This window comes from Gossypium hirsutum, chromosome A10, assembly GCF_007990345.1.
Source record: "Gossypium hirsutum isolate 1008001.06 chromosome A10, Gossypium_hirsutum_v2.1, whole genome shotgun sequence".
NCBI lineage: Eukaryota > Viridiplantae > Streptophyta > Magnoliopsida > Malvales > Malvaceae > Gossypium > Gossypium hirsutum.
The window spans coordinates 5,815,292-5,837,156 of record NC_053433.1 but is presented as its reverse complement, the minus strand read 5'-3'; the positions used below and the strand labels follow the sequence as shown (position 1 = coordinate 5,837,156).

The 21,865-nt window shown below is 35.4% G+C and overlaps 2 protein-coding genes and 1 long non-coding RNA gene across 7 annotated transcripts; 1 reads left to right on the top strand and 2 right to left on the bottom strand.

Moving 5' to 3' along the window:
• Positions 1–51: 51 nt before the first annotated feature.
• LOC107904209 (multiple organellar RNA editing factor 7, mitochondrial) lies at positions 52–2,138 on the top strand. Of its 5 annotated transcripts, XR_001686164.2 has the most exons (5): positions 54–374; positions 465–562; positions 642–710; positions 861–1,058; positions 1,373–1,573. XR_001686164.2 is itself a non-coding variant. In XM_041079684.1 (4 exons), exons 1-4 carry the CDS (start codon positions 103–105, stop codon positions 911–913), a joined length of 462 nt encoding a protein of 153 aa, XP_040935618.1. In that variant the 5' UTR covers positions 52–102; the 3' UTR covers positions 914–2,138. The 5 variants fall into 5 exon arrangements, 4 of the variants coding, with proteins under 4 accessions (XP_040935618.1, XP_016685990.1, XP_040935617.1 ...); XM_041079684.1 differs by having other exon boundaries at positions 52–374; positions 672–710; positions 861–2,138; XM_016830501.2 differs by lacking the exon at positions 861–1,058 and having other exon boundaries at positions 672–710; positions 1,373–2,138.
• A 5,309-nt stretch (positions 2,139–7,447) lies between these two features.
• LOC107904210 (uncharacterized) lies at positions 7,448–8,751 on the bottom strand. Its single transcript, XR_001686166.2, has 3 exons — positions 8,522–8,751; positions 8,085–8,263; positions 7,448–7,965 (listed from the first exon to the last, which is right to left on the bottom strand). It is a non-coding gene; the product is annotated as an uncharacterized lncRNA (long non-coding RNA).
• A 1,290-nt stretch (positions 8,752–10,041) lies between these two features.
• Positions 10,042–16,933, bottom strand: LOC107902468 (putative receptor-like protein kinase At1g72540). The gene is made up of 6 exons (XM_041079682.1): positions 16,528–16,933; positions 16,372–16,459; positions 11,222–11,269; positions 10,998–11,134; positions 10,798–10,921; positions 10,042–10,720 (listed from the first exon to the last, which is right to left on the bottom strand). The coding sequence occupies exons 1-6, from the start codon at positions 16,909–16,911 to the stop codon at positions 10,134–10,136; spliced, it is 1,368 nt and encodes a 455-aa protein (XP_040935616.1). The 5' UTR covers positions 16,912–16,933; the 3' UTR covers positions 10,042–10,133.
• Positions 16,934–21,865: the final 4,932 nt, after the last annotated feature.

Sequence of the window (21,865 nt, the reverse complement as noted above, 5' to 3'; positions counted from 1 at the left end):
AATAAAAAAATTTGTAACTTTAAAAAGAATTATACATAATTGAGGATTTATAATGTAGTTTTAACCTATACTTTCTGTTCTTTTCCTGCGTGAACAAAAACAATGTTATCAAGCGTCGCTCAGAAGCTAATCGGTCGCCGTTTCTCACATTATCCATCATCTAGTTTATGCATACTCTCGAGATATTTCTCCAGCGACTCAGGATCTAATAACTCAGTGCTTCCTGAGACAACCAAGTTGACTCGGACGCCAGTTCTGGTGGAGGGATGTGACTATGAACACTGGTTCGTAGTTATGGAGGCTCCCAAGGGATACCCACTTCGAGATGAGATCGTTAACACCTACATTAAAACCCTAGCAATGGCTTTGGGAAGGTCAAAATCCGTACTCCTTTTTCCCCTTTTTGCAGTCCTAAAATGGGTATTTTTTCATTTTTGTTTTATATTTTTGCTATTAATACGCAGTGAAGAGGATGCCAAGAAGTCTATATACTCTGTTTCCACCAAGTATTATTATGCATTTGGTTGCAAAGTACCAGAAGATTTGGTTTTTAAGATTAAAAGTGAGTCTTTCTTTCCTTTGCAAATTCGTTCTTTTTCAAGTTTGTAAAGTAAATACAGAATTGTGTTGGTTGGTTGCAGCTCTGCCTAATGTGAAATGGGTTTTACCAGATTCTTATTCGGGGGACCCTGTTGATAATAGCTATGGAGGTTAGTTTTAGCTTTCCAGTGTCTTTGCTTCTCATTTGCTTTATTACTCTGTTATTAAGCTATTGTATTACTCCGGTCCTGCTTATGCTTGATTGCTGGGAAAAAAATGACTAATAATTTCACTTCGTTTCTTTTGAGGATGATAAAAAGTACTTTTGGAAGACAAATGGGAAGGCAGTAGAGTGAATGTCATTAAGCATTGATGATGATGCTTCTCTAGTTGATTACTTAACAGCTATTAGGACTTGTTGGTATTGCTGTTGCTATTAAAGAAGAAGATGGGAATCCTTGAGACATCGAAGTGTGGTGGTTCATGTGCCCCAAAGTGTTCCATTTCACATTACGGAAGTAAACTGTTGATGCTTACTGTTGTTTTCCTCATTCTTCTTAGGTGTTAAGTTCTATTTTCTTAGCAATCATTATCAGTTAACATAAATGGTGGCAGTAGAAGAATTTTTTACGCGCAGCAGTTGATAGAGCTGAATGGCATACACTTTGTGTTGGATGGTTTTCTTGACAGATTAGTATGAGTTTCCATTTGTTCTGCTATTCTAATATGCATGCATTTCTTCCTCCATTTTCTATTAAGGTCACACGCATGCAATTCCTCCTGCCTTTATGACAACAGTTGAGTGTTAACGTGCATTGTGGTTATTTTACAGGAGAACCGTTCATTGATGGGAAGGTTGTTCCGTATGATGACAAGTATCACTCTGACTGGATCCAGGCTCAAAATGATTATAGAAGTAAAGGAACAACTCATCCAAAAAAAGCAAGTCGAAAACAAAAGAAACAGTAGTATTATTGCGAGCATGCTATCGAAAACAAAAGAAACAGTAGTATTATTGCGAGCATGCTATTGATCTTCAGCTTTGTCTTGTATGAATTTTCCAAATTTGCCCAATACTTCCCATGTTTTAGGAGGAATGAAAGAAACGAAGCAAATGCACTAAAATCAGATGTTGGTTTGGACTATCCTGTCAATCGAGCCTCAGATATTTGTTTTACTCTTCCGCTGTATGGTTTAGTGCTTTGGGGTGGAATTCATGGTCGAAATGAATCTTTACACTGCTGTTCAAAGCTTGGTAACATTGGCTCATAATGCGAGTTTGATAAACTACAACCAAAAGGACCACATGGTTCAATAACCAGCCATTGGCCTAATACTGGTGTGTGCTGAGAGTAAGAGAAGAGATGACTAGGCCGGCATTGGTTTATGCTACAAATATTCAAGAATCCGGTAAGGTTGCTTGGTGTATTTATATATTTCAAAATCGGAAAGGTGTTCAGTTGCTTTTGATCTAAAGAGAAACCCTTAAGGTAAGGGTGCTCTGTGTTTTCTTTGTACGATTGTAAGCAGAGAGAACTCAAACTTTTCTGGCTACTATGAATTATTTGATAGATGATCGAAAAAAAATTTGTTATTAAGATCCTTTGTTGGTTTCTTCTTTTTCTAATGCATTCATTCTCAATACTTGCTCACTGTATCTGATGATATGATAGCAGAATTGTCTTACAAATATTGAATAAAAGGAAATAAGCCTTGCAACAAATCTGCAGGCGTCAGATAGAATTTCACTAGACAATTTAAGCGGTTCATGGTCCCTCTGCGGCTTGTTATACCTACTTCTGCAACACCTCCACGTGTCATATCATTGAGCGCACCTTCGTCATAGACTACCTCTGCCAATTGTGATGGGACAATCATTGTTTGTTAAGCCATCTTATTATGTCACATCACTAATATATAGGGTTATATTGTTACTTTTATTTGGAAACAAGATCTGGCATTACAGCCAACATGATCCTTACATGTGGCACCTCTATATGAACTCTCACCTAAGTTTTGATTCTCTCCTCCTTTCAACCTTCTTCCACCACTTCATTACATTACGACGGCTTTCTACCTTTCAAGGGTGAACCGTCGATCACCTCTTCCAACCTTTTTCTCTTTGTTGATTTGTCGTATCAACAATGCTAAACTAGTTTCCTGAAGTTTTGGTTATGCAAAGCCACAAGCAACTGGCATTCTGGCTGGCCAGCCTGTTCTAACGTGCAGATTCATCGTATGCTTTGGATATAGCAAAATAGGCAATGATGGAAATTACTTGGTAAATCTGCCCATACATTGACTGCTTCAATGCCCTTTACCTTGCTAGTTTTTGTGAAGACCCAAGGTATCTCGAGCCATTTTAAACTAATTCTTTTCGACTCAGGACTCAGGAGCGTCTTTAAAAATTGCATTTTTCACAATTTAAACTTTTATTCTATTTTTATGAGGCAAGACTCACTTGTTAGAGGTATCTAATTAGAAAATTCAATAAATAAATTAATTTAAGCTATGTTGAGCAAATAATTTTTTGATAAACAAAAACAAACAAAAAAATTTGTTATGAGCCAATAAAGCCTTAGCACAGTTAATAAAAATGGACTCGGGTTCTTGAATACTTAAAGTTTTTAAGTTTGAAATCCACTATATGTAATTGCTCTGTATGAGTTTTAGTCCAGATTGTTTTGGTTTTAGTCTATTTGTACTGTATTACTTTGATTTTATTTTATGGTTGCTTGGATATTTATTTATAACGTATTTTGATTGTATTGTACTTGTCTAAAAAATACATGCTAAAGAGTCTGCTACCTTAGTATGCAACTGTCTGCTCTCTCTGGCAAGTTTTTAGGTTTTTATTGAGTTTTCTGTTTTTTGTCAGCTGCAGCCATATTTAAAGTCCTATTTAAGTCTTTAGAAAAGGATTTTCACGCTTCTTGAAATTTATCTGCATCCATGGAAACTGACTTTGCTAGATTAACGCTTAATGAAGAAGAAGAAGCAATTTTACAAATACAAGTATATCCGAATACGAAAAGAGAAAAGGGGGCCTTTAGATTGGTGGAGTGTTTTTTAACAACCAGTATTATTCACTTCCTAGCAATGAAAAGCACTATGGCTAACTTATGGCATCTTGTTCGGGATGTTCAAATTCGAGATATGGGGGAGAAAAGGTATTTATTTCAATTTTTTCATGTTATGAATATAGAAAGGGTTTTGAAGGGATCACCATGGACTTTTAATAATCATTTATTGGTGCTATACAAGCTGCAAGTGGGGGATAACCCATTAAAAGTCCCTTTAATTTTAACACCTTTCTGGGTACAAATTCATGGTGTTCTCATAGGTTTTTTTCTCTGATAATCTGGTTATACAATTGGGTAATTTCATAGGAAATTTTATGGAGTATGATGGTTCAAATCTGGGGAAAGAAAATCAAAATTTAAGAGAATACAAGTCCAAATAGATATTCGGCGTCCTCTTAAAAGGAAGAAACAAGTTATGTTTTGTGGGAAATACTCATATGTCAGATTTAAGTATGAAAGATTTCCCTTTTTTGTTTCTATTGTGGTCGTTTAGGTCATAGTGACTCTTTTTGTGAAACAAAGGTGGCATTAGGGGTAGAAATCACTTAGATGGGTTGGGACTAATCATTGCGAGCACAATCTCGAAGAGCCTAAGCAATGAATAGAGTTTGGCTACGTGAGGAAGGAGGAGTACTAGGTGGAAACAGCACAGACGAACGAACACAAGGCAACAGTGGGTGAGGAGTAGGCAAAAAACAAGGGTATTAAAAGGTTATTGACCCTATTTTAGGTTTTAATTTGGAAGGAAGAACGTTCTCTTCACGCCAATGAAGGAAAATTTATTGACAGGTCAAGCTCAAACTGCAATGGATCATGATCTGGAAGATGATGTGTTAATAGTAGAGGAGAGGGAAAAGAGAGCTGGGGGGAGATTGAAGAAAACAACATTATGGTGGTTAAAAATAGAAGGTTGTTGGAAATTAATCATTTATCATCGGCGACTGCCAAGAGGCAAGCCGACTGGGCGCAATAAAAATCTTAAGTTCGAATGTCCATGGATTGGAGAATACACAGGCATTTCGAAGACTTCGGCATTTGCTGAAGTTATACAATCCTCATATGGTCTTCTTCATGGAGACAAAAATTAACAGAAGTCAGATGGAAATAGTTCAAAGGAGTTGTGGTTTTCATAATGGTATCAATGTTGAATCGATTGGTTTTAGATGAGGATTATGTTTAGCATGGCGTGGGGATGTTAATATTACGCTCCAGAGTTTTTCAAACTGACATTGATGTGATAATCGAAGATACAGATGATAAAAACAAGTGGAGATTTACTGGTTTTTGTGGTTCTCCCTACACACAGGACAGGGATGAATCATAGCATCTTTTAGGACACTTACATAATGATGGAGAGTCTCCATGGCTAGTTTGTAGAGACTTTAATGAAATTATGTATGGTTTTGAAAAGAATGGAGGCTTACCTCGAGAGGAGAGACAAATGGAAGCTTTTCAAAAGGCATTGGAAGATTGTAATCTAGTTTATATGGGTTATTCAGGAAACTGGTTCACTTGGGGAGAGGAAATTTGTCGAAAACGAACATTCAAGAAAGATTAGATAGAGGAGTGGCCACTGAAGAATGGATATCTTTATTTTCAAATTCCTTAATTCAACACCTTCTTCATTCTTTTTCAAACCATTGTCCTCTATTCATTACTACAGAACGTGAAGTTAAAGGGCAATTTAATAAAAGTTTTAAGTTTGAAGATTGGTGGGTTTTGGAGGGAACATTTGTTGAGGAGGTTAGGTACATTTGGGAGAATTCCACAGGAGATCTACTGAGCAAGTTAGAAAGTATGAAGAAAGGCTTAGAGAGGTGGGCTAATCAAAATTCGGTGCAGCATGAAAATAAAAAAGGAGGCATTAACTTCTAAATTGACAAAATTGTTGGAATCCGATAGAAATGATGAAAACTTGCCAGAACTCACTGACACAAAGATACAACTAAATTTTGAGATTAAGAATGATGAGTGCTACTGGGAATAGAGAGCTCGAGTAAACTAGCTGAAATTTGGAGATAGAAATACCACGTTTTTTCATAAGCAAGCGACACAGAGGAGAAGAAGAAATTTTATTCGCAAAATGCAGTTTGATAATGGTAGGGAGAAGGAAGAGGTTAGGGAAATGGAAGAAATTGCTAGAACGTATTTTCAGAGATTATTTTCAGCTGGGAGGTAAGGAAATTATGTACATATTTTGTCAGGGATCGATTGTTGTATTTCTGATGAAGACAATTCTAGGCTAAAAGTGAGTTACACTAAGGAGGAGATACAAGAAGCATTATCAGAATTAGGTCCCACAAAAGCACCAGGAGAGGACGATTTTCCGGCCTTATTTTATCAAAAAGTGTTGGCCGATCATCGGAGAAGATATTTCAGCCTTTTGTCTTCAATGACTGAATGAAGATATGGATATAAATTCGATCAATAAAACAAATATTATGCTAATACTGAAAAATTCAAACCCTTCTAGTATTACTCAATTTAGACCAATTAGCTTATGTAATGTGCTTTATAAATTGATAGCTAAAGTCATTGCTAATCGACTTCGGGTAGTGGTTGATAAATATATTGATTTAGCACAAAGTGCTTTTGTACCTGGGAGATTGATTTTTTATAGTGTGTTACTGGCTTATGAAATTTTACACACATTAAAGCACAAGAAGGTGGGGAAAAAAGGGTTTATGGTGGTAAAATTAGATATGAACAAAGCATACAACAGGGTTGAATGGAATTTTGTGGAAGAAATAATGAAGAGAATGGGTTTTGATTCTAGATGGGTTCATTCTTTAATGAAATGTGTATCTACAGTATCGTACTCGGTGGTTTTCAATGGACACATTGGGGAAATTTTTCATCCGACTAGAGGACTAAGACAGGGAGATCCCTTGAGTCCGTTTCTATTTTTATTTTGTGGGGAAGGCCTCTCTAGTCTTATGAGGCTTGCAATAAAAGAAAATATACTAAGAAGAGTACAAGCAAACAGATGATACTGAAAGAGGAACACATTCTCTAAAGCAGATTTTGAAAGAATATGAGATTTGTTCAGATTATGGTGTTAACTTTGATAAGGGAACAGTATTTTTCGGTACTAATATGTAGGATGGGGAAAAAATAATAGTTTCTAATGTACTTGGAGTGCGTAGATCAAATAACTCAGAACGGTACCTTGGTCTCCCTAATATGGTGGGAAGAAACAAGAAATCGTTTTTTCAAGTCTTGAAAGGACAAATTTAAACAACGAATTGATAACTGGAGTATAAGGCATCTTTCTTAAGGAGGAAAAAAGGTTTTCATAAAGGCTATACTACAATCCATTCCAATTTATACTATGGCTTGTTTTTTACTCCCTAAATCTTTATGTGCTGATTTGGAAGGTACTATAGCTAAATTTTAGTGGCAAAAAGGTCGAGATAAAAAAGGCATCCATTGCTGTGCTTGGCAGGAACTATGCTCATTAAAATAAGATGGTGGTCTTGATTTTCGAAATTTTGAAAAATTTAACATAGTGTTATTAGCAAAGCAGGGTTGGCGTCTTATTAATTTTCCAAATTCTTTATTAGCCCGTGTCTTGAAGGCAAAATATTATCCTAACTCGAATTTCTATAATGCTAGGTTAGGGAATTTACCTTCGCTTAGCTGGAAAAATGTATGGGCAACAAGAGGACTTCTGGAGAAAGGTCTATGCTGGAGGGTTGGAACGGGGGATCAAATTTTCGTTTGGGATGATTTATGAATTTCGGAAGAAGAGGCAGACAGATTACAGAACCAAGACAACAATGAAAACATCAAGTTAGTATCGGATTTAAATGAGGCTATTGACAAGACCTGGAAAACAGATGTTATTATGAATACCTTTCATACAGATATTGCAAAAAAAAAATCATGCAGATTCCTCTGGCGGAGATAACATATGACAATTTTCAAGTGTGGAGAGGTGAACTCTCAGAAGTGCCTATAAACTATTACAGGAGACTAACTTGGTCCTAGTAATTATATTATACAAGCCGAAACAAAAAATTTCTACAGGAAACTATGGAATTTATACATCCCCTCAAAAGTTACAATACCAGTATGGAGAATCTCCTGGAATTTTATTCCTACTCGTCAACCTTAAGCATAAGAAAGTGGCGATGGATGCTCAATGCCCTCGGTGTCGTCAATATAAGGAAGATAGTAACCATATTTTTCGACAGTATCCTATAATGGATGTTTGGATTTACTTATATCTTTCCTAGATTCTTAACAACGATATTCACAGTATGTGGGAATAGCTTACCTAGGTCTTTAGTCGAGGGATTAGTGAACAATGTTGACTTTTCTGTTGCGGGCTTTGGCTAATCTGGTCCAATAGAAATCGGTTACTGTATGAAAGAAAAAATGTGACAGGAAGATACATTTTGAAGCAAATATACAGTTACATCTCTGAGTTGGATGGAATAAAAAAAAAAAGAAACTCACCTTTCAGGCTGGCAAAGGCCTTCAACATGTTAATCGAGGAACAAGGGTAACAATCTATTTTGATGCAGCCTTTGACCAGCAATCCTTCAAATATGCTTCGGGTTTGATTGTACGAGATGTGGGGGGCGAGATCTTAGCATCTAAGACGGTCATTCACTCCGATATAGCAATTTCGTTTGCTACGGAAGCACATGCAGGATTACAAGCCATGAGATTAGGAATTTATATGAGCTTAAACAAACTGGAAATAATGGGAGATTATAAAGAAATGCCAAAGTACAGATCTTGACAAATCAGCCATTGGAGCACTCATCAGAGATATCCAAAACAAAAAAGTTAAATTTCAAGAGATAGGGTTTCAGTTTATCCCTAAAAAAGAGAATACATATGCCCATGTTCTTGCGAAAGAGGCTCTGAAGAGGGGAGAAAGCCATTACCTATTGGGAGGAGTTCCAGATTACGTTTGCCAGGAGAAACTTCGGCCAAGGCAGCCAGATTGAGAGAAAAGAGAAGATGAAACTCCTTTAGAAATGGGTAGCAAAAAGTTAAAAGATACTTTGAAAACTGCTATCATTAAAGTTGAGTCGGTGACGTAAACGGACATTGACTAATGGTATCCAGCTGTCGATTTGACTGGTATAGGATAAGATTAGGTTTCCTCTTTTTTGTTATAGTTTTTTGTTATAGTTAAGTATGAAGTTATGGGTCATTTCTAAGCGATCTAGGCCTGTTTTCTTTATTTTATTTAATAGGCTTCTGTTTTTATTTTGTTTAATAGGGTTTTGCTATTGAACTTCGGTCTAAAACTGTTAATATTATTTGTTTTAATCTATAAAGATCAAGTCAAATCTTTTCATAAAAAAAATACATGCTAAAAATAGGATTATGAGAACGTCAGCCATACATTTGAATTACATAAGCTTTGTAGAAATTCACAAATAACAGGTGCTGTGGTGAAACATAATTTTTCCACATACATATTACTACAATCGTTGAAGCCTCCAGCATATAAACTATGCAGCATGAATGGTCAGTGGGATGGATTGTGAGTTGAAAATTCAGTAATGCTTTATTTACCAATTCAACACCATTAACCCATTAATTTAATATGCTTACTGTTCCTTGAGGAGCCTTTTTTTTTTTTAACAATGCTCCATACCTTTCCCCATACAAAGTTCCTACATTTCAAGTCTAATGCTTTGATTATACTTAGTTTTAAACATTTGGAGTTTTTACATTGATTCCACGCTAATAATGGCTTTGCTCCTTGCCCCATTTTTCCTCTTCATCCCCCGCAAATACTTGCATTAATTTCAAGGTTTACCAAGAAATATTAACAAATGGAAAAGAGTTTTAAAAGAATGTTATGATTGCCAAACTTTTGGATCAGATATTTGTGGATTTCAAGGGATAGGATTTGGGAAGGGGGTTGGTGGAATTGCCCCCAAGTCTTGTGTGGTGTAGTAGTCTAGCACGAAAGAATATCCAGCAGCTTTTGGAAAATTTTGCTTCATTTTGAAGGAGTCAATGGCTCTAATCAGAACTTTGAACTTTGATGTCACACGCCAGTGAAGATTCAGCAGGAAAATTTGCACTAATTTACAAAGTCCCAAACCCAATGAATTTCAGTCATTTCCTTCCATAATGAAATTTCGGGGAAACTTAGAAAAATTTCATATCATGTAATTACTTAATTAGCATCATTTACAGACCCAAAAAAAAAAGCATCATTTGCTATAGTTTAACGTGTAGAAGTCGTATGTTGTCATATTGGCCCACAACTTAGGCGAATCTTTGTTTATAGAAAACAAACAAATGGACATGTTTTTCCCTTGCTGTAAAAAAAATATTAAGGTATGGAAACTCTGGAAAAATTGGCTCAAACACCAGTTTCGGTTGGCTTTGTATATTCTATGGAAACTTCTATTATGCCATGACTTTCTAAACAGATAGACAATGACAAGAATGGAAAAGATATATAATTTTTTTTTTAAAAAAATACAACGAACTTCAAATGTACAAGGTATGCTTGTTTTGTTTGGAGTGTCTCTAGTGCTTGGGAGTATACAAACTAGACCCTAAAACTTTATACAAATCAGTGTCCGAATAGACAGCTCGAGACCTCGATGGCTTAACCCGGGGTCTATGCTTTCGGGCTTTTCTGTGTGGCAATCGGTTTTTCTCTTTCTTTTCTTCCTTACGATCGATGTTTTTCTCTATTCTTAACTCGTCGTGTTGCTTTTCCTCTCGTTGTATGATGTTCTGAATGATAGGCTCGCTATTGCCATTGGTCGGAACAATGTACACAAAGGGTCCAGTTGGGATGTCGGTTAAGTCCAGCAGAGGCTCCAAGGCCTTGACCACATTGCTCATAGTTGGTCTAGACTTGGGGTGGTTGCTTAGACATTGAAAAGCCAATGCAGCAACCTTTTTAACCCCCTCAGTTGAGTACTGTCCTTCAAGTCTTGGATCCATTATTGCATCAAGTTTGTAAGGGTCCTTCAAACTAGGCCTTGCCCATTCCACTAGGTTCTTTTCTCGAGCAGGGCGCGATTTGTCTACAGATCGCCGGCCTGTTAACAGTTCTAACAGAACCACTCCGAAGCTGAACACATCGCTCATAGTCGTCAAATGCCCTGAAAAATACAAATTCTGGAATCACATCAATTTGTTCCATCAGTGAAAACCGAGATAAGTGCTGAATTTTTAGTACCTGTTGTAATGTATTCCGGAGCAGCATAGCCTTCTGTGCCCATTACAGCAGTTGTAACATGAGATTTTTCACCTTCTGGACCGTCGGTTGCCAATCCGAAATCCGAGACCTTTGCATTGTAAGCCTGCCAATAAAACAAACCTGTTCAGTCTTTGCTGATGCATGAAAACCAGTTGAACTAAAAGGTGGTATGTTTTTACCAAGTCTAATAAGATATTTGAAGTTTTGAAATCCCTGTATATGACCGGCTTCTCTTCTTCATGAAGGAAAGCTAGTCCTTTTGCAGTTCCAAGAGCAATTTTCAACCTTGTTAGCCAAGGCAATGGTGGACCATACCCTGCACTCGTTGACCACAAAGATTAATAATTTAACAAAGTTTAATAGCTGATTACAAATTTTAAAAGGGAAAAGAGTTAAAACCAACTTTTAAACAATTGGTTTTCTAAGTTGCCTCGTTCCATGTATTCATAAATGTTGCGGAAAGGATCGATTCGAGAACTCCGATATGACTACAAGTAAATTGACCGGAACGAAAAATAAAGTGAACACAAGGATTTACGTGGTTCGGCTTTAATGCCTACGTCCACGGGCAGAGGCGAAAAGAAATTTCACTATAACAAGATGAAGATTACAAGTGTTTTACACTCAAGACACAACCCGAGAACCTCACAACTCTCAACCCCTATAGAAAACCTGAAAGCTAAAATCCTAGCTTTCAAAGAACAAGCTTTGCTCTCTCTTGGTTTGGGATGATCAATATGGCTAATGAACCTCTCTATTTATAAGAGAGTTCAAGGACATAATTGTCCAAAACTTTGGCAAAGATTTGTGGTTGAAAATGGACACCAACAACCATCCACTAATCCACTACCACCAACAACCCACTACCAACAACAACAATCCACTACCAATTTTAAGCCATTTCTTAACAAATCTCCACCTTGGCTTGAAATTTACCAAGCTGAACATCATAGTGAATTCCTCGAACTGGATCACCTCTTCCAAACGCCTCTCTGGCGCTAATCAATCCCGAATACCTATCAAGTCCAAGCAATGCTTGAACTTATATGCAGGGATCACCTTAGTTAACATATCTGCAGGATTCTTCTCGGTAGCAACCTTGCTGATAACAATGTCACCTTGCGTAACATGTTCCCGAACAAAATGATATCTGACATCAATGTGTTTGGTCCGTTCATGAAACATCTGATTTTTAGTCAGATGTATGGCACTCTGGCTATCGCAAAATACAACAGTGAAATCCTGTTGTAAACCCAAACTGCTTACTAGACCTTTCATCCACAATGCTTCTTTCACTGCTTCTGCTAACGCCATATATTCCGCCTCAGTCGTAGATAAGGCTACGGTAGACTGTAACACAGCTTTCCAACTAATGGCTCCTCCAGAATAAGTGAAAACATAACCCGTCAGAGATCTTCTTTTGTCCAGATCTCCAGCATAATCAGAGTCCACATAGCCCGTGACACTGCTAGTGCAGTCACTCTGATCATATACCAAGCATAAATCTGCAGAACCTCTCAAGTACCTGAGAATCCATTTCACGGCCTGCCAGTGTTCCTTGCCAGGACAACTCATGTATCTGCTGACCACACTAACTGCATGTGAAATGTCTGGACGAGTGCAAACCATTGCATACATCACGCTTCCAACTGCACTCGAGTATGGAATGTGAGACATTTGCTGCTTTTCTTCATCAGATTGTGGTGACAACTCTGCAGAGAGTTTGAAATGTGGTGCCAACGGAGTACTCACAGTTTTCGCTTTATCCATGCCGAAGCGTTGAAGAACCTTTTCAATGTAGTTCTTCTGCGACACACGAAGCTTGCCCGCCTTGCGATCTCTGTGAATATCCATGCCCAAAATTTTCTTGGCAGCACCCAGATCCTTCATCTCGAACTCACCACTCAACTGCGACTTTAACTTGTTGATTTCCGACATGTTTTTGGAAGCAATTAACATGTCATCAACATACAGCAACAAATAAATGTGCGAACCATCTGAGAGCTTCCGATGATAGACACAAGCATCATAGTCACATCTTGTGTAACCATGCTGAATCATGAAGCTATCAAACCGCTTGTACCACTGCCTTGGGGATTGTTTCAATCCATATAAAGACTTCTTTAATAGACAGACATGGTCTTCTTTACCAGGAACTGTAAAACCCTCTGGTTGACGCATGTAGATTGTTTCCTCGAGCTCACCATGCAAGAACGCCGTTTTTACGTCAAGCTGCTCAAGTTCTAGATCAGACTTGGCCACCATGGCAAGTAATACACGAATGGAAGAATGCTTTACGACTGGGGAGAAAACTTCATTGTAGTCAATCCCCTCTTTCTGAGTGAAGCCTTTAGCAACCAATCGTGCCTTGAATCTAGTTGCTTCAACCCCTAGGATGCCTTCCTTTTTCTTGAAGACCCATTTGCAACCAACTATCTTCTGGTTACTTGGCGGCTTAACCAACTCCCAAGTATGGTTCTTGTGAAGAGATTCTATCTCCTCACTCATAGCAATTGCCCACTGTGCCGACTCATCACACGTGACAGCCTCATTATAACTGGAAGGTTCTATACCAATGGACTCCGCCACACTGAGCGCGAAAGACACCAGATTAGCGTAACGCGGATTTGGTTTGATTTGTCTCTTCGTTCTTCCAGTGGCAATGCTATATGGTTTTTCTTGAGGTGACTCATCTTCATCGGAATCTTGCACCTCAACTTGATCATCCTGGACTGAAGTACCTTCCGTAGGAATTGGAGCGTCCACCTGACACTCCACCTGCTTCTCAACACCGTGATCTCCCATTCTATCTGACTCCTCCTTTTCCCGGGAATTTGTGGTGGATCGAAGCATGGATGACTCATCAAAAGTCACATCTCTGCTGATGATGAACTTGGACGAAACCGGATCAGGACACCACAACCTGTATCCTTTCACCCCTTGGCCGTATCCAAGAAATATGCATTTCTTCGCCCTCGGTTTGAGTTTTCCCTCATTTACATGAGCATACGCAGGGCAGCCAAACACTCTTAAACCAGAGTAATCAGCAGGAGAACCAGACCATACTTCCTCAGGAGTCTTCAGCTCAATAGCTGTTGACGGAGATCTGTTAACCAAATAACAAGCAGTATTAACAGCTTCAGCCCAAAATTCTTCACCGAGCCCAGCATTTGATCGCATGCAACGAGCTCGCTCCAAGAGAGTTCTATTCATGCGTTCTGCAACTCCATTTTGTTGTGGTGTTCGACGAACAGTGCGGTGTCTCACTATTCCTTCATTTTGCAGAACTCATTGAATTCACCTGAGCAAAACTCCAAGCCATTATCCGTCCGGAATCGCTTGATCTTCTTTCCTGTTTGATTTTCGATCAAAGCTTTAAATTGCTTGAAGTTGATGAGAACCTCATACTTGCTCTTCAGAAAATACACCCAAACCTTTCTCGAGTAATCATCGATAAAGGTAAGCAGATATCTGTAACCACCTTTAGAAATTGTCGGAGAAGGCCCCCAAAGGTCAGAATGGAAGTAATCCACTGTGCCTTTTGTCTTGTGAATCCCAGTGCTGAACTTTACCCGAGTCTGCTTACCGAAGACGCAGTGCTCACAGAAATTCAACTTTCCTGTACACTGCCCAGACAATAATCCTCGTTTGCTTAGCACCGATAAACCTCTCTCGCTCATATGCCCGAGCCGCATATGCCATAACTTCGTGGTGTCAGAATCTAGATCATCTGATGATGACACTCCCGCAACACCTGTAACCGAGGAACCATCGAGGAAGTAAAGGCCCCGCTCCAAATTACCACGTATCACAGTCAAAGCACCCGAGAATACCTTGAGAACTCCACCTTCAGCAGAGTACCGAAAGCCTTTCTTGTCCAACGTACTCAAAGAGATCAAATTTTTCTTCATTTCTGGAATGTGCCGAACATCAGTTAGAGTTCTAACAATACCGTCAAACATCTTTATACGAACTGTGCCAATCCCCATGACTTGACATGCGTGGTCATTTCCCATTAGTACTGAACCAGAATGCTTCTCGTATGTTGAGAATGCATCTTTCGAAGTACTTATATGAAATGTAGCTCCCGTATCAAGAATCCATCTCCCACCAGCGTAAGAGTCGGATACTGCAAGAACGATCTCGGCATCACTTGAAGAATCTGCATCAGCTACATTCGCACGATCATTTTGTTGCTCCTGTGATTCTGATTTCTCCTTCCTTTTCGGACAATCTACCTTCATGTGCCCGTACTTCTTACAGTAGTAGCACTGTATTCTCTTCTTGGACTGCGATCTAGGATGGCTTTTACTTGAACTTCCACCCTTTGCCTTGGATCTTCCTCGAGCAACCAAGCCTTCGCCTTCATTGTTTTCGACCACCTTACCAGTGATTTTCTTCCTCAACTCACTGGAACTTAAGGCATTTTTCACCTCCTCTAGAGTCAGGTCATCACGACCGTACATCATTGTATCAACAAAATTCTCATACGAGGGAGGCAAAGAACACAAAACAATTATTGCTTGGTCCTCATCATCGATTTTGTTATCGATATTATTCAAATCCATGATAATGGAATTGAATTTATCCAGGTGCTGGGAAACAGGTGTACCTTCCTCCATCTTCAGGGCATAGAGTCTTTGCTTGAGGTAGAGCCGGTTCGTCAATGACTTCGTCATGTACTTGCTCTCTAACCGGAGCCACAAACCGGACGCGGTTTTCTCATCCGCTACTTCTCGTAGCACTTCATCTCCTAGACATAGCAGAATAGCACTATGTGCTCTTTCTAGTATGTCATCCTTTTGCTCTTCCGAAAGCGTGCTTGGTAATTTATCTTTACCAGACAATGCTTTTAGCAATCCTTGTTGAACCAGCACTGCCCGCATCTTGATGCGCCATAAACTGAAACTATTTTTCCCGGTAAATTTCTCGACATCATACTTAGTCGATGAAACACTTGTAGCCATAATTTGGAACCTTTGAATGAATGATAATATTTTCTTCCTGATGTGAAAGATCAGACAAAGCTGCAGTCACAGGGCAATTCAGAAAATATTATCACTCCTTCAACTACGCTCTGATACCAATTTGTTGCGGAAAGGATCGATTCGAGAACTCCGATATGACTACAAGTAAATTGACCGGAACGAAAAATAAAGTGAACACAAGGATTTACGTGGTTCGGCTTTAATGCCTACGTCCACGGGCAGAGGCGAAAAGAAATTTCACTATAACAAGATGAAGATTACAAGTGTTTTACACTCAAGACACAACCCGAGAACCTCACAACTCTCAACCCCTATAGAAAACCTGAAAGCTAAAATCCTAGCTTTCAAAGAACAAGCTTTGCTCTCTCTTGGTTTGGGATGATCAATATGGCTAATGAACCTCTCTATTTATAAGAGAGTTCAAGGACATAATTGTCCAAAACTTTGGCAAAGATTTGTGGTTGAAAATGGACACCAACAACCATCCACTAATCCACTACCACCAACAATCCACTACCAACAACAACAATCCACTACCAATTTTAAGCCATTTCTTAACAATAAACCAGAAGCCTATGTTCCTCTTCATAGCAATACCCAATTAAGTTCACCAGGTGAGGGTGATTCAATTGCCCCAAGAAAATAACTTCAGCCTGTTCAGGAAAAAGGGTCAATAAGGAAACAAACAGAGTTAAAATGTTGAGATTATCAATTTGCTTACCAGCCATTCCCTGTGACCTTGAGTGCCATCCAAGTCAAGTACCTTAACAGCAACAGATTGAGCCTTCAAAGCAGGCTTAAACTTGTCATCAATGAACCCTTTGTAAACAGGTCCAAACCCGCCCTCACCCAAAAAATTAGACTTGGAGAAATTGTGAGTTATCACTCCTAGTTCCTTGAGGGTAAAGATATGAAGGCTAATGAGAGAAGTTGAGAGATCAGTCAATGAGAGTGGTGACCCAGAGTGGCTAACATCAGTAAGTGATAACCTTTGGCTTGGACTCTGTCTGGTAGCATGAATTTTAGGCCCGGAAGATGAATCCTTGGGTTTAATGCAACTAGGGAGGATATTTTTCAATGACAAATACCTTTTGAGAGAAGCCATATTTTTATTGTGTAGTTAAGGGTTATAGGTGAAGCTCTAAGGTGGGTTTAAATAAGACAATACAGGAAATGAAATGTGATTGGATTAGAAGACTAAAGATGAACCTAAAGTCTTCAACCAATCACCTCTTTTTTCTTATTCACCAATTCTTATTATTTTTATTATAATCTTATATGGGTGGTGAAGGTGTGTATTTAAATACTGAATTTGGAATTGAAAAGTCTATTTCTGGCTAGAAAGCTGATTGACTTTAGGCCTGCCTCTCTCTCTACTTAACAAAAAATTTGGCATTTGTCGGCTGGAATTTCTCTAGATGGTTCATATTATTATAAACAGACACAAAAATAAAATAAAATAAAGTATTTCGTCTCTATTTTTCAATGTCATGCATAAAGTTACCAACTTTAAACTTTAAAATTTAATTTTCAAAATAATTTATAATTTATGTATTCCAATAACCAAAAAAAAAAACAAAAAATCCCAACTTCTCAATTTCTTCCGTTTAGAAGACCCCAAATTTCTTGTCTTTAAACAAACCCCTTTTCTCTAAACAATACAATTAGCAACCACTCTCCTAATCTATGAAATATTATATTCAAATAGACAATCTTTTTTTTTTTTGTTGCAGTTAGTTGATTGAAGTTCTCATGTGTCTGTTTGTATATAAATACACATATTTTATAGTATTACTGCAATTTAGATTTATAATATTAAAAGGGTAGCGATGAATAGTAATTGATGATCATCTAAATCATTTCTGTTAATAAGTTATTAGAGAAAAGAGTAATTTAGTTATTATAAAATTGGATTGGAGAATAGAACTGCCAGGCTCGAATGTCTAATTGGAAAATAAGAGTATTTAGACTAAATATAATGTCCAAAAAATGGGCATGGATAAATTTAAGTTTCATTTTTTATATGAGTTGGGCATTAGACAAGCTTTTTTTACCTGAGCTCGATCCGGTCTAAATATATTATATTATAAAAATAGTATTTTAATTTTTTATTTTACATAATTATATATTAATATTTATATTAAATCACTAACTCAATAACAATTAAATCCATTGTCCAAAATCTAACAAAATTACCCAACTAAATAATTCAACCCAAAATATAAAATTTTAAAAATTATATTTAAACATATTTATTGTATTTATTTGTATTTCTTAATATAAATACTTTTTTAATGTATTTCTCATGTGTTAGAAAAATTTTATTTTAGTGTTTTTTTAATGTATTATATTTTTTTAAAAAATCTTAATAAAAAGTAATCTAAAAAAAAAGCAAATACAGGGAGTTGGTCAGGCCTGAGTTTAATTTCTTAAATCAGATCGGGCTTAGACAAAAAAGTAAGCTTATTTTTCATATCGCATCAAGCCCAAACTTGAAATTTTAATCTAGATACCTTATACGAGCCCGACCCAAGCTGACCCATGAATACTTCTACCAAACAACTTAATCTCTATAATATTCTACATAGAAGAAATAAAAAAAAAACTGAATCAATTATTTCCATTAAAAAAATAACGTGACAAAATAAATAAATTCTAATTGATTGAATTTTAAAAATAATATATATTTAATATTCATAAACATTATAAAAAAATTAAAACTTCAAAAAAATTCTAAAATTTTGGGGAAAAAACAAAGAATTTCTTTAAAACATAATTTAACTTATAATGTTTCTAAAATTCAAAAATTTATTAAAATTTTTTTTTGTTTTTATTTCAAAACTTTGGATATATTTATTAATTTTTATATACATAATGGGGTTTTTTAAGGTCAATCGATCAAATATAGGTATATATATGTAAGATGTTGGTCGCAATGATATCTTTTTTTTTACCAACTTTTACAAACATAATTAATTAACGTCATTTTCAATTGTGTTTATTTACTCATTTTTCAACAGTATAAGAATTAATTTTTCTTGTTTAATTTTAGGTATAATTACTTTTTGACCGTTCAATTTTATAAAAAAATTATTTTAACTATCTATTTAATTTTTCGTCTCTTTTAGCCTTAAATTTGTGTTTTTAATCAAATCACTCCAAAATGAATAAAAAAATTAATATTTTTTAACTTTGCTAATAAGACATACACGTGAATGACATGTCAGCGTTTAATTAAAGTTTTAAAATTCAGAAACTATTTTTTTATAATTTCAATGATTTTAAAGTTTTATAATTTTTTTGAATTTTTTAAATTTTTAAAAAATAATTAAATGTTGATGTGTCATCCACATGCATACCATGTCAGCAAAGTTAAAAAGCATTAACTTTTCTATCTATTTAGGGGTGATTTGACAGAAAACATAAGTTTAAAAACTAAAAAAAAAGGTGAAAATTTAAATGGAGAACTAAAATAATTTTTTTTATACAATTAAAAAGCTAAATAAGTCACACTTAATTATACCTAATGGCTTATTAACAAAAAAAAATTCATGTTGCTAGTAATTGTTTTTCTCTCACCTTTCAGTAGTACAAAAATTAAATTGCTTCGTTTATTTTATAAATAATCAAATTGATCCGAACATTATGGTAAATAACCTCATGAATATTTATTTGTAATTTTGTTTTTGAAAAAGAAATTCATTAATTCACTCTTTGAAAGAGACCATAGAATTCAAGGGACCAACAAACACCAATTGTAAGCAGTGAAGAGCAAGCTCCATCAACACAAAAAATGCTTCAACCTTAGCATCATAACACGTTGATAATTGGCTCTATTATAACTCAAGCATGATATATTTGGAGTGATTACAAATACTTGATACGATAAGAAAATTTGCCCTAAATGGTACAACACGACTGGCAAAAATTAACAAAAGCATCAAATATCCACCAAACTGAAGAGGACGGCGACAAAACAATCCCTAAAATCATTTGCAAAAGTAGGACAAAAAAACATGTTACAAGTGTGAACAAAAATTTCTAAAAGTAAAGACTTATTAAATAATAAAAAAGAAACATATAAAATTTAAAACATGAATCCTAACCGACTCGTGAAATCATTTATTATTTTAGAATACTCTCAAAAGAGAAACAAATCAAGAAATCGACAAAGAGCCACCAACTTTCCAAGAGAAACTATTGGTAATCGGTGGAGTTTCAGCAATGATGTGCAGTGTCACCTGTTTATCACAATTTGTGAAGACAATAAAGATATCCACAAAATAAATCTACAAGTTAAAAAGAGAAAAAACACATGGAGAGAACGAGGAGAAAAAAAGAAAGAGAAATTTGGTAGGAGGGAAAAAAAATTATAAGTGTCAGTCTAGAGACTAACACAGTCAAAATAAAACAAAAAAAATTAAGATTTATATTTATTGGTAATGAAATGATGGTATGAAAATTACTAAAATTTCAACCTAAAGGCCATGATGGATTTTGTAAATAAAATCAAAATGAGAAACACAAATTTTCCAATTGTTGGGATCACACTTTCTTTTAACTCTAAATTCTCCACTCGTGAAATATAGAGCCTTCAATGAACAAATCATTAAACCTTTTAAATGTTGATATATCTCTTTCTGCTTTTACACTCAACAACTCATTTAACCATTTTCATAATATGGTTAACTAATCATCATTATATTACTCACCCATATCAATTCCTTTTCCCACTAAAAAATTTGTTTTAAACAAAATGTATCATCTATTTACCTTAATTTATCATAAAACTTAAAAAGAAATAGTTTGGAGGTAGTCCAAGCAATTTAAGGGAATATTTCAACAAATCCGAACTTAGTTTTGATAAAATAAATTCAACAAATGTTACGGAATAAAAGATATTGAATGATAAGACATATTTTTAAGGAGATTAATTATACTATTGACCGAATTGTCAATATATCTTTTGCAGATACGAAGAAGGTACATATATTAATAGACGTCCTTTAATAGTGATAAAAGCTAATATCTTCATAACCTTTGTTTATCATCAAATATATATATTATTATCCGTACACAATCAAAATTAAGAACACGAATATGTGTTCCCTTTAATGAACAAAAATAAAATTGTTGTCCTTTATTATTAAAAAAATAAAAATATTAAATGCTGCAATATAATAAATGTAAATAAATGACGTAATACATGATATTGGAAAAAGTGCAATATAATAACTGTAAATAAATGACGGAGAAAGTCGCTTTTTTACTAAAATAAATTTTAAAAAAATATATTTATCTCAATCTGATTATATACGAAAATCAGGTGTTTTTTTCATTCGCGCCTATCTGACAGGCGTGAATGATTATTTTATATTAATTTTTTTTGTTTTTTTAAATAAAATATTTTTTTATTTTCGGAACAGTAATCAAGCCTTTCTCTGATGCGCAAATGGTGGGGCCTATATTTTTCATGTGTTATTAAAATGCATACTTTATCTGGATGAAGTATGTATTAGCAGATTTACTAATATGATTATATATATTTACGGATGTATCACATTACAAAAAAAATTTTAAATGCTTATACCTAATAAAACATGTATCTCATTACAATAATAGTTATTTTCCAAATAACATATTGTTTTATAATTTTATTTCTTATTTAACATTTTAATTTAATTTTAAAAATGCATACTTTACCTGAATGAAGTATGTATTAGCAGATTCACTAATATGATTATATATATATACACGCATGTATCACATTACAAAAATAAAAATTTAAATACTTATACCTAATAAAACATGTATCTCATTACAATAATAGTTATTTTCCAAATAACATATTGTTTTATAATTTTATTTCTTATTTAATATTTTAATTTAATTTTAATAATGTATACTTTACCTGGATGAAGTATATATTAGCAAATTCACTAATATGATTATATATATATATTTACGCATGTATCACATTACAAAAACAAAATTTTAAATACTTATACCTAATAAAACCGAGTATTAAAAATAACTTTATAATATTACCAACTTTCATC

Coding starts and splice junctions, on each gene's coding strand:
- LOC107904209 (XM_016830500.2), top strand. CDS start 103: ATGTTATCAAGCGTCGCTCAGAAGCTAATCGGTCGCCGTTTCTCACAT. Junction 375..464: donor CTAGCAATGGCTTTGGGAAG/GTCAAAATCCGT, acceptor ATTAATACGCAG/TGAAGAGGATGCCAAGAAGT. Junction 563..641: donor TTTGGTTTTTAAGATTAAAA/GTGAGTCTTTCT, acceptor GGTTGGTTGCAG/CTCTGCCTAATGTGAAATGG.
- LOC107902468 (XM_041079682.1), bottom strand. CDS start 16,911: ATGGCTTCTCTCAAAAGGTATTTGTCATTGAAAAATATCCTCCCTAGT. Junction 16,460..16,527: donor AAGGTCACAGGGAATGGCTG/GTAAGCAAATTG, acceptor TTTCCTGAACAG/GCTGAAGTTATTTTCTTGGG. Junction 11,270..16,371: donor AGAGGAACATAGGCTTCTGG/TTTATTGTTAAG, acceptor CTTTCCGCAACA/TTTATGAATACATGGAACGA.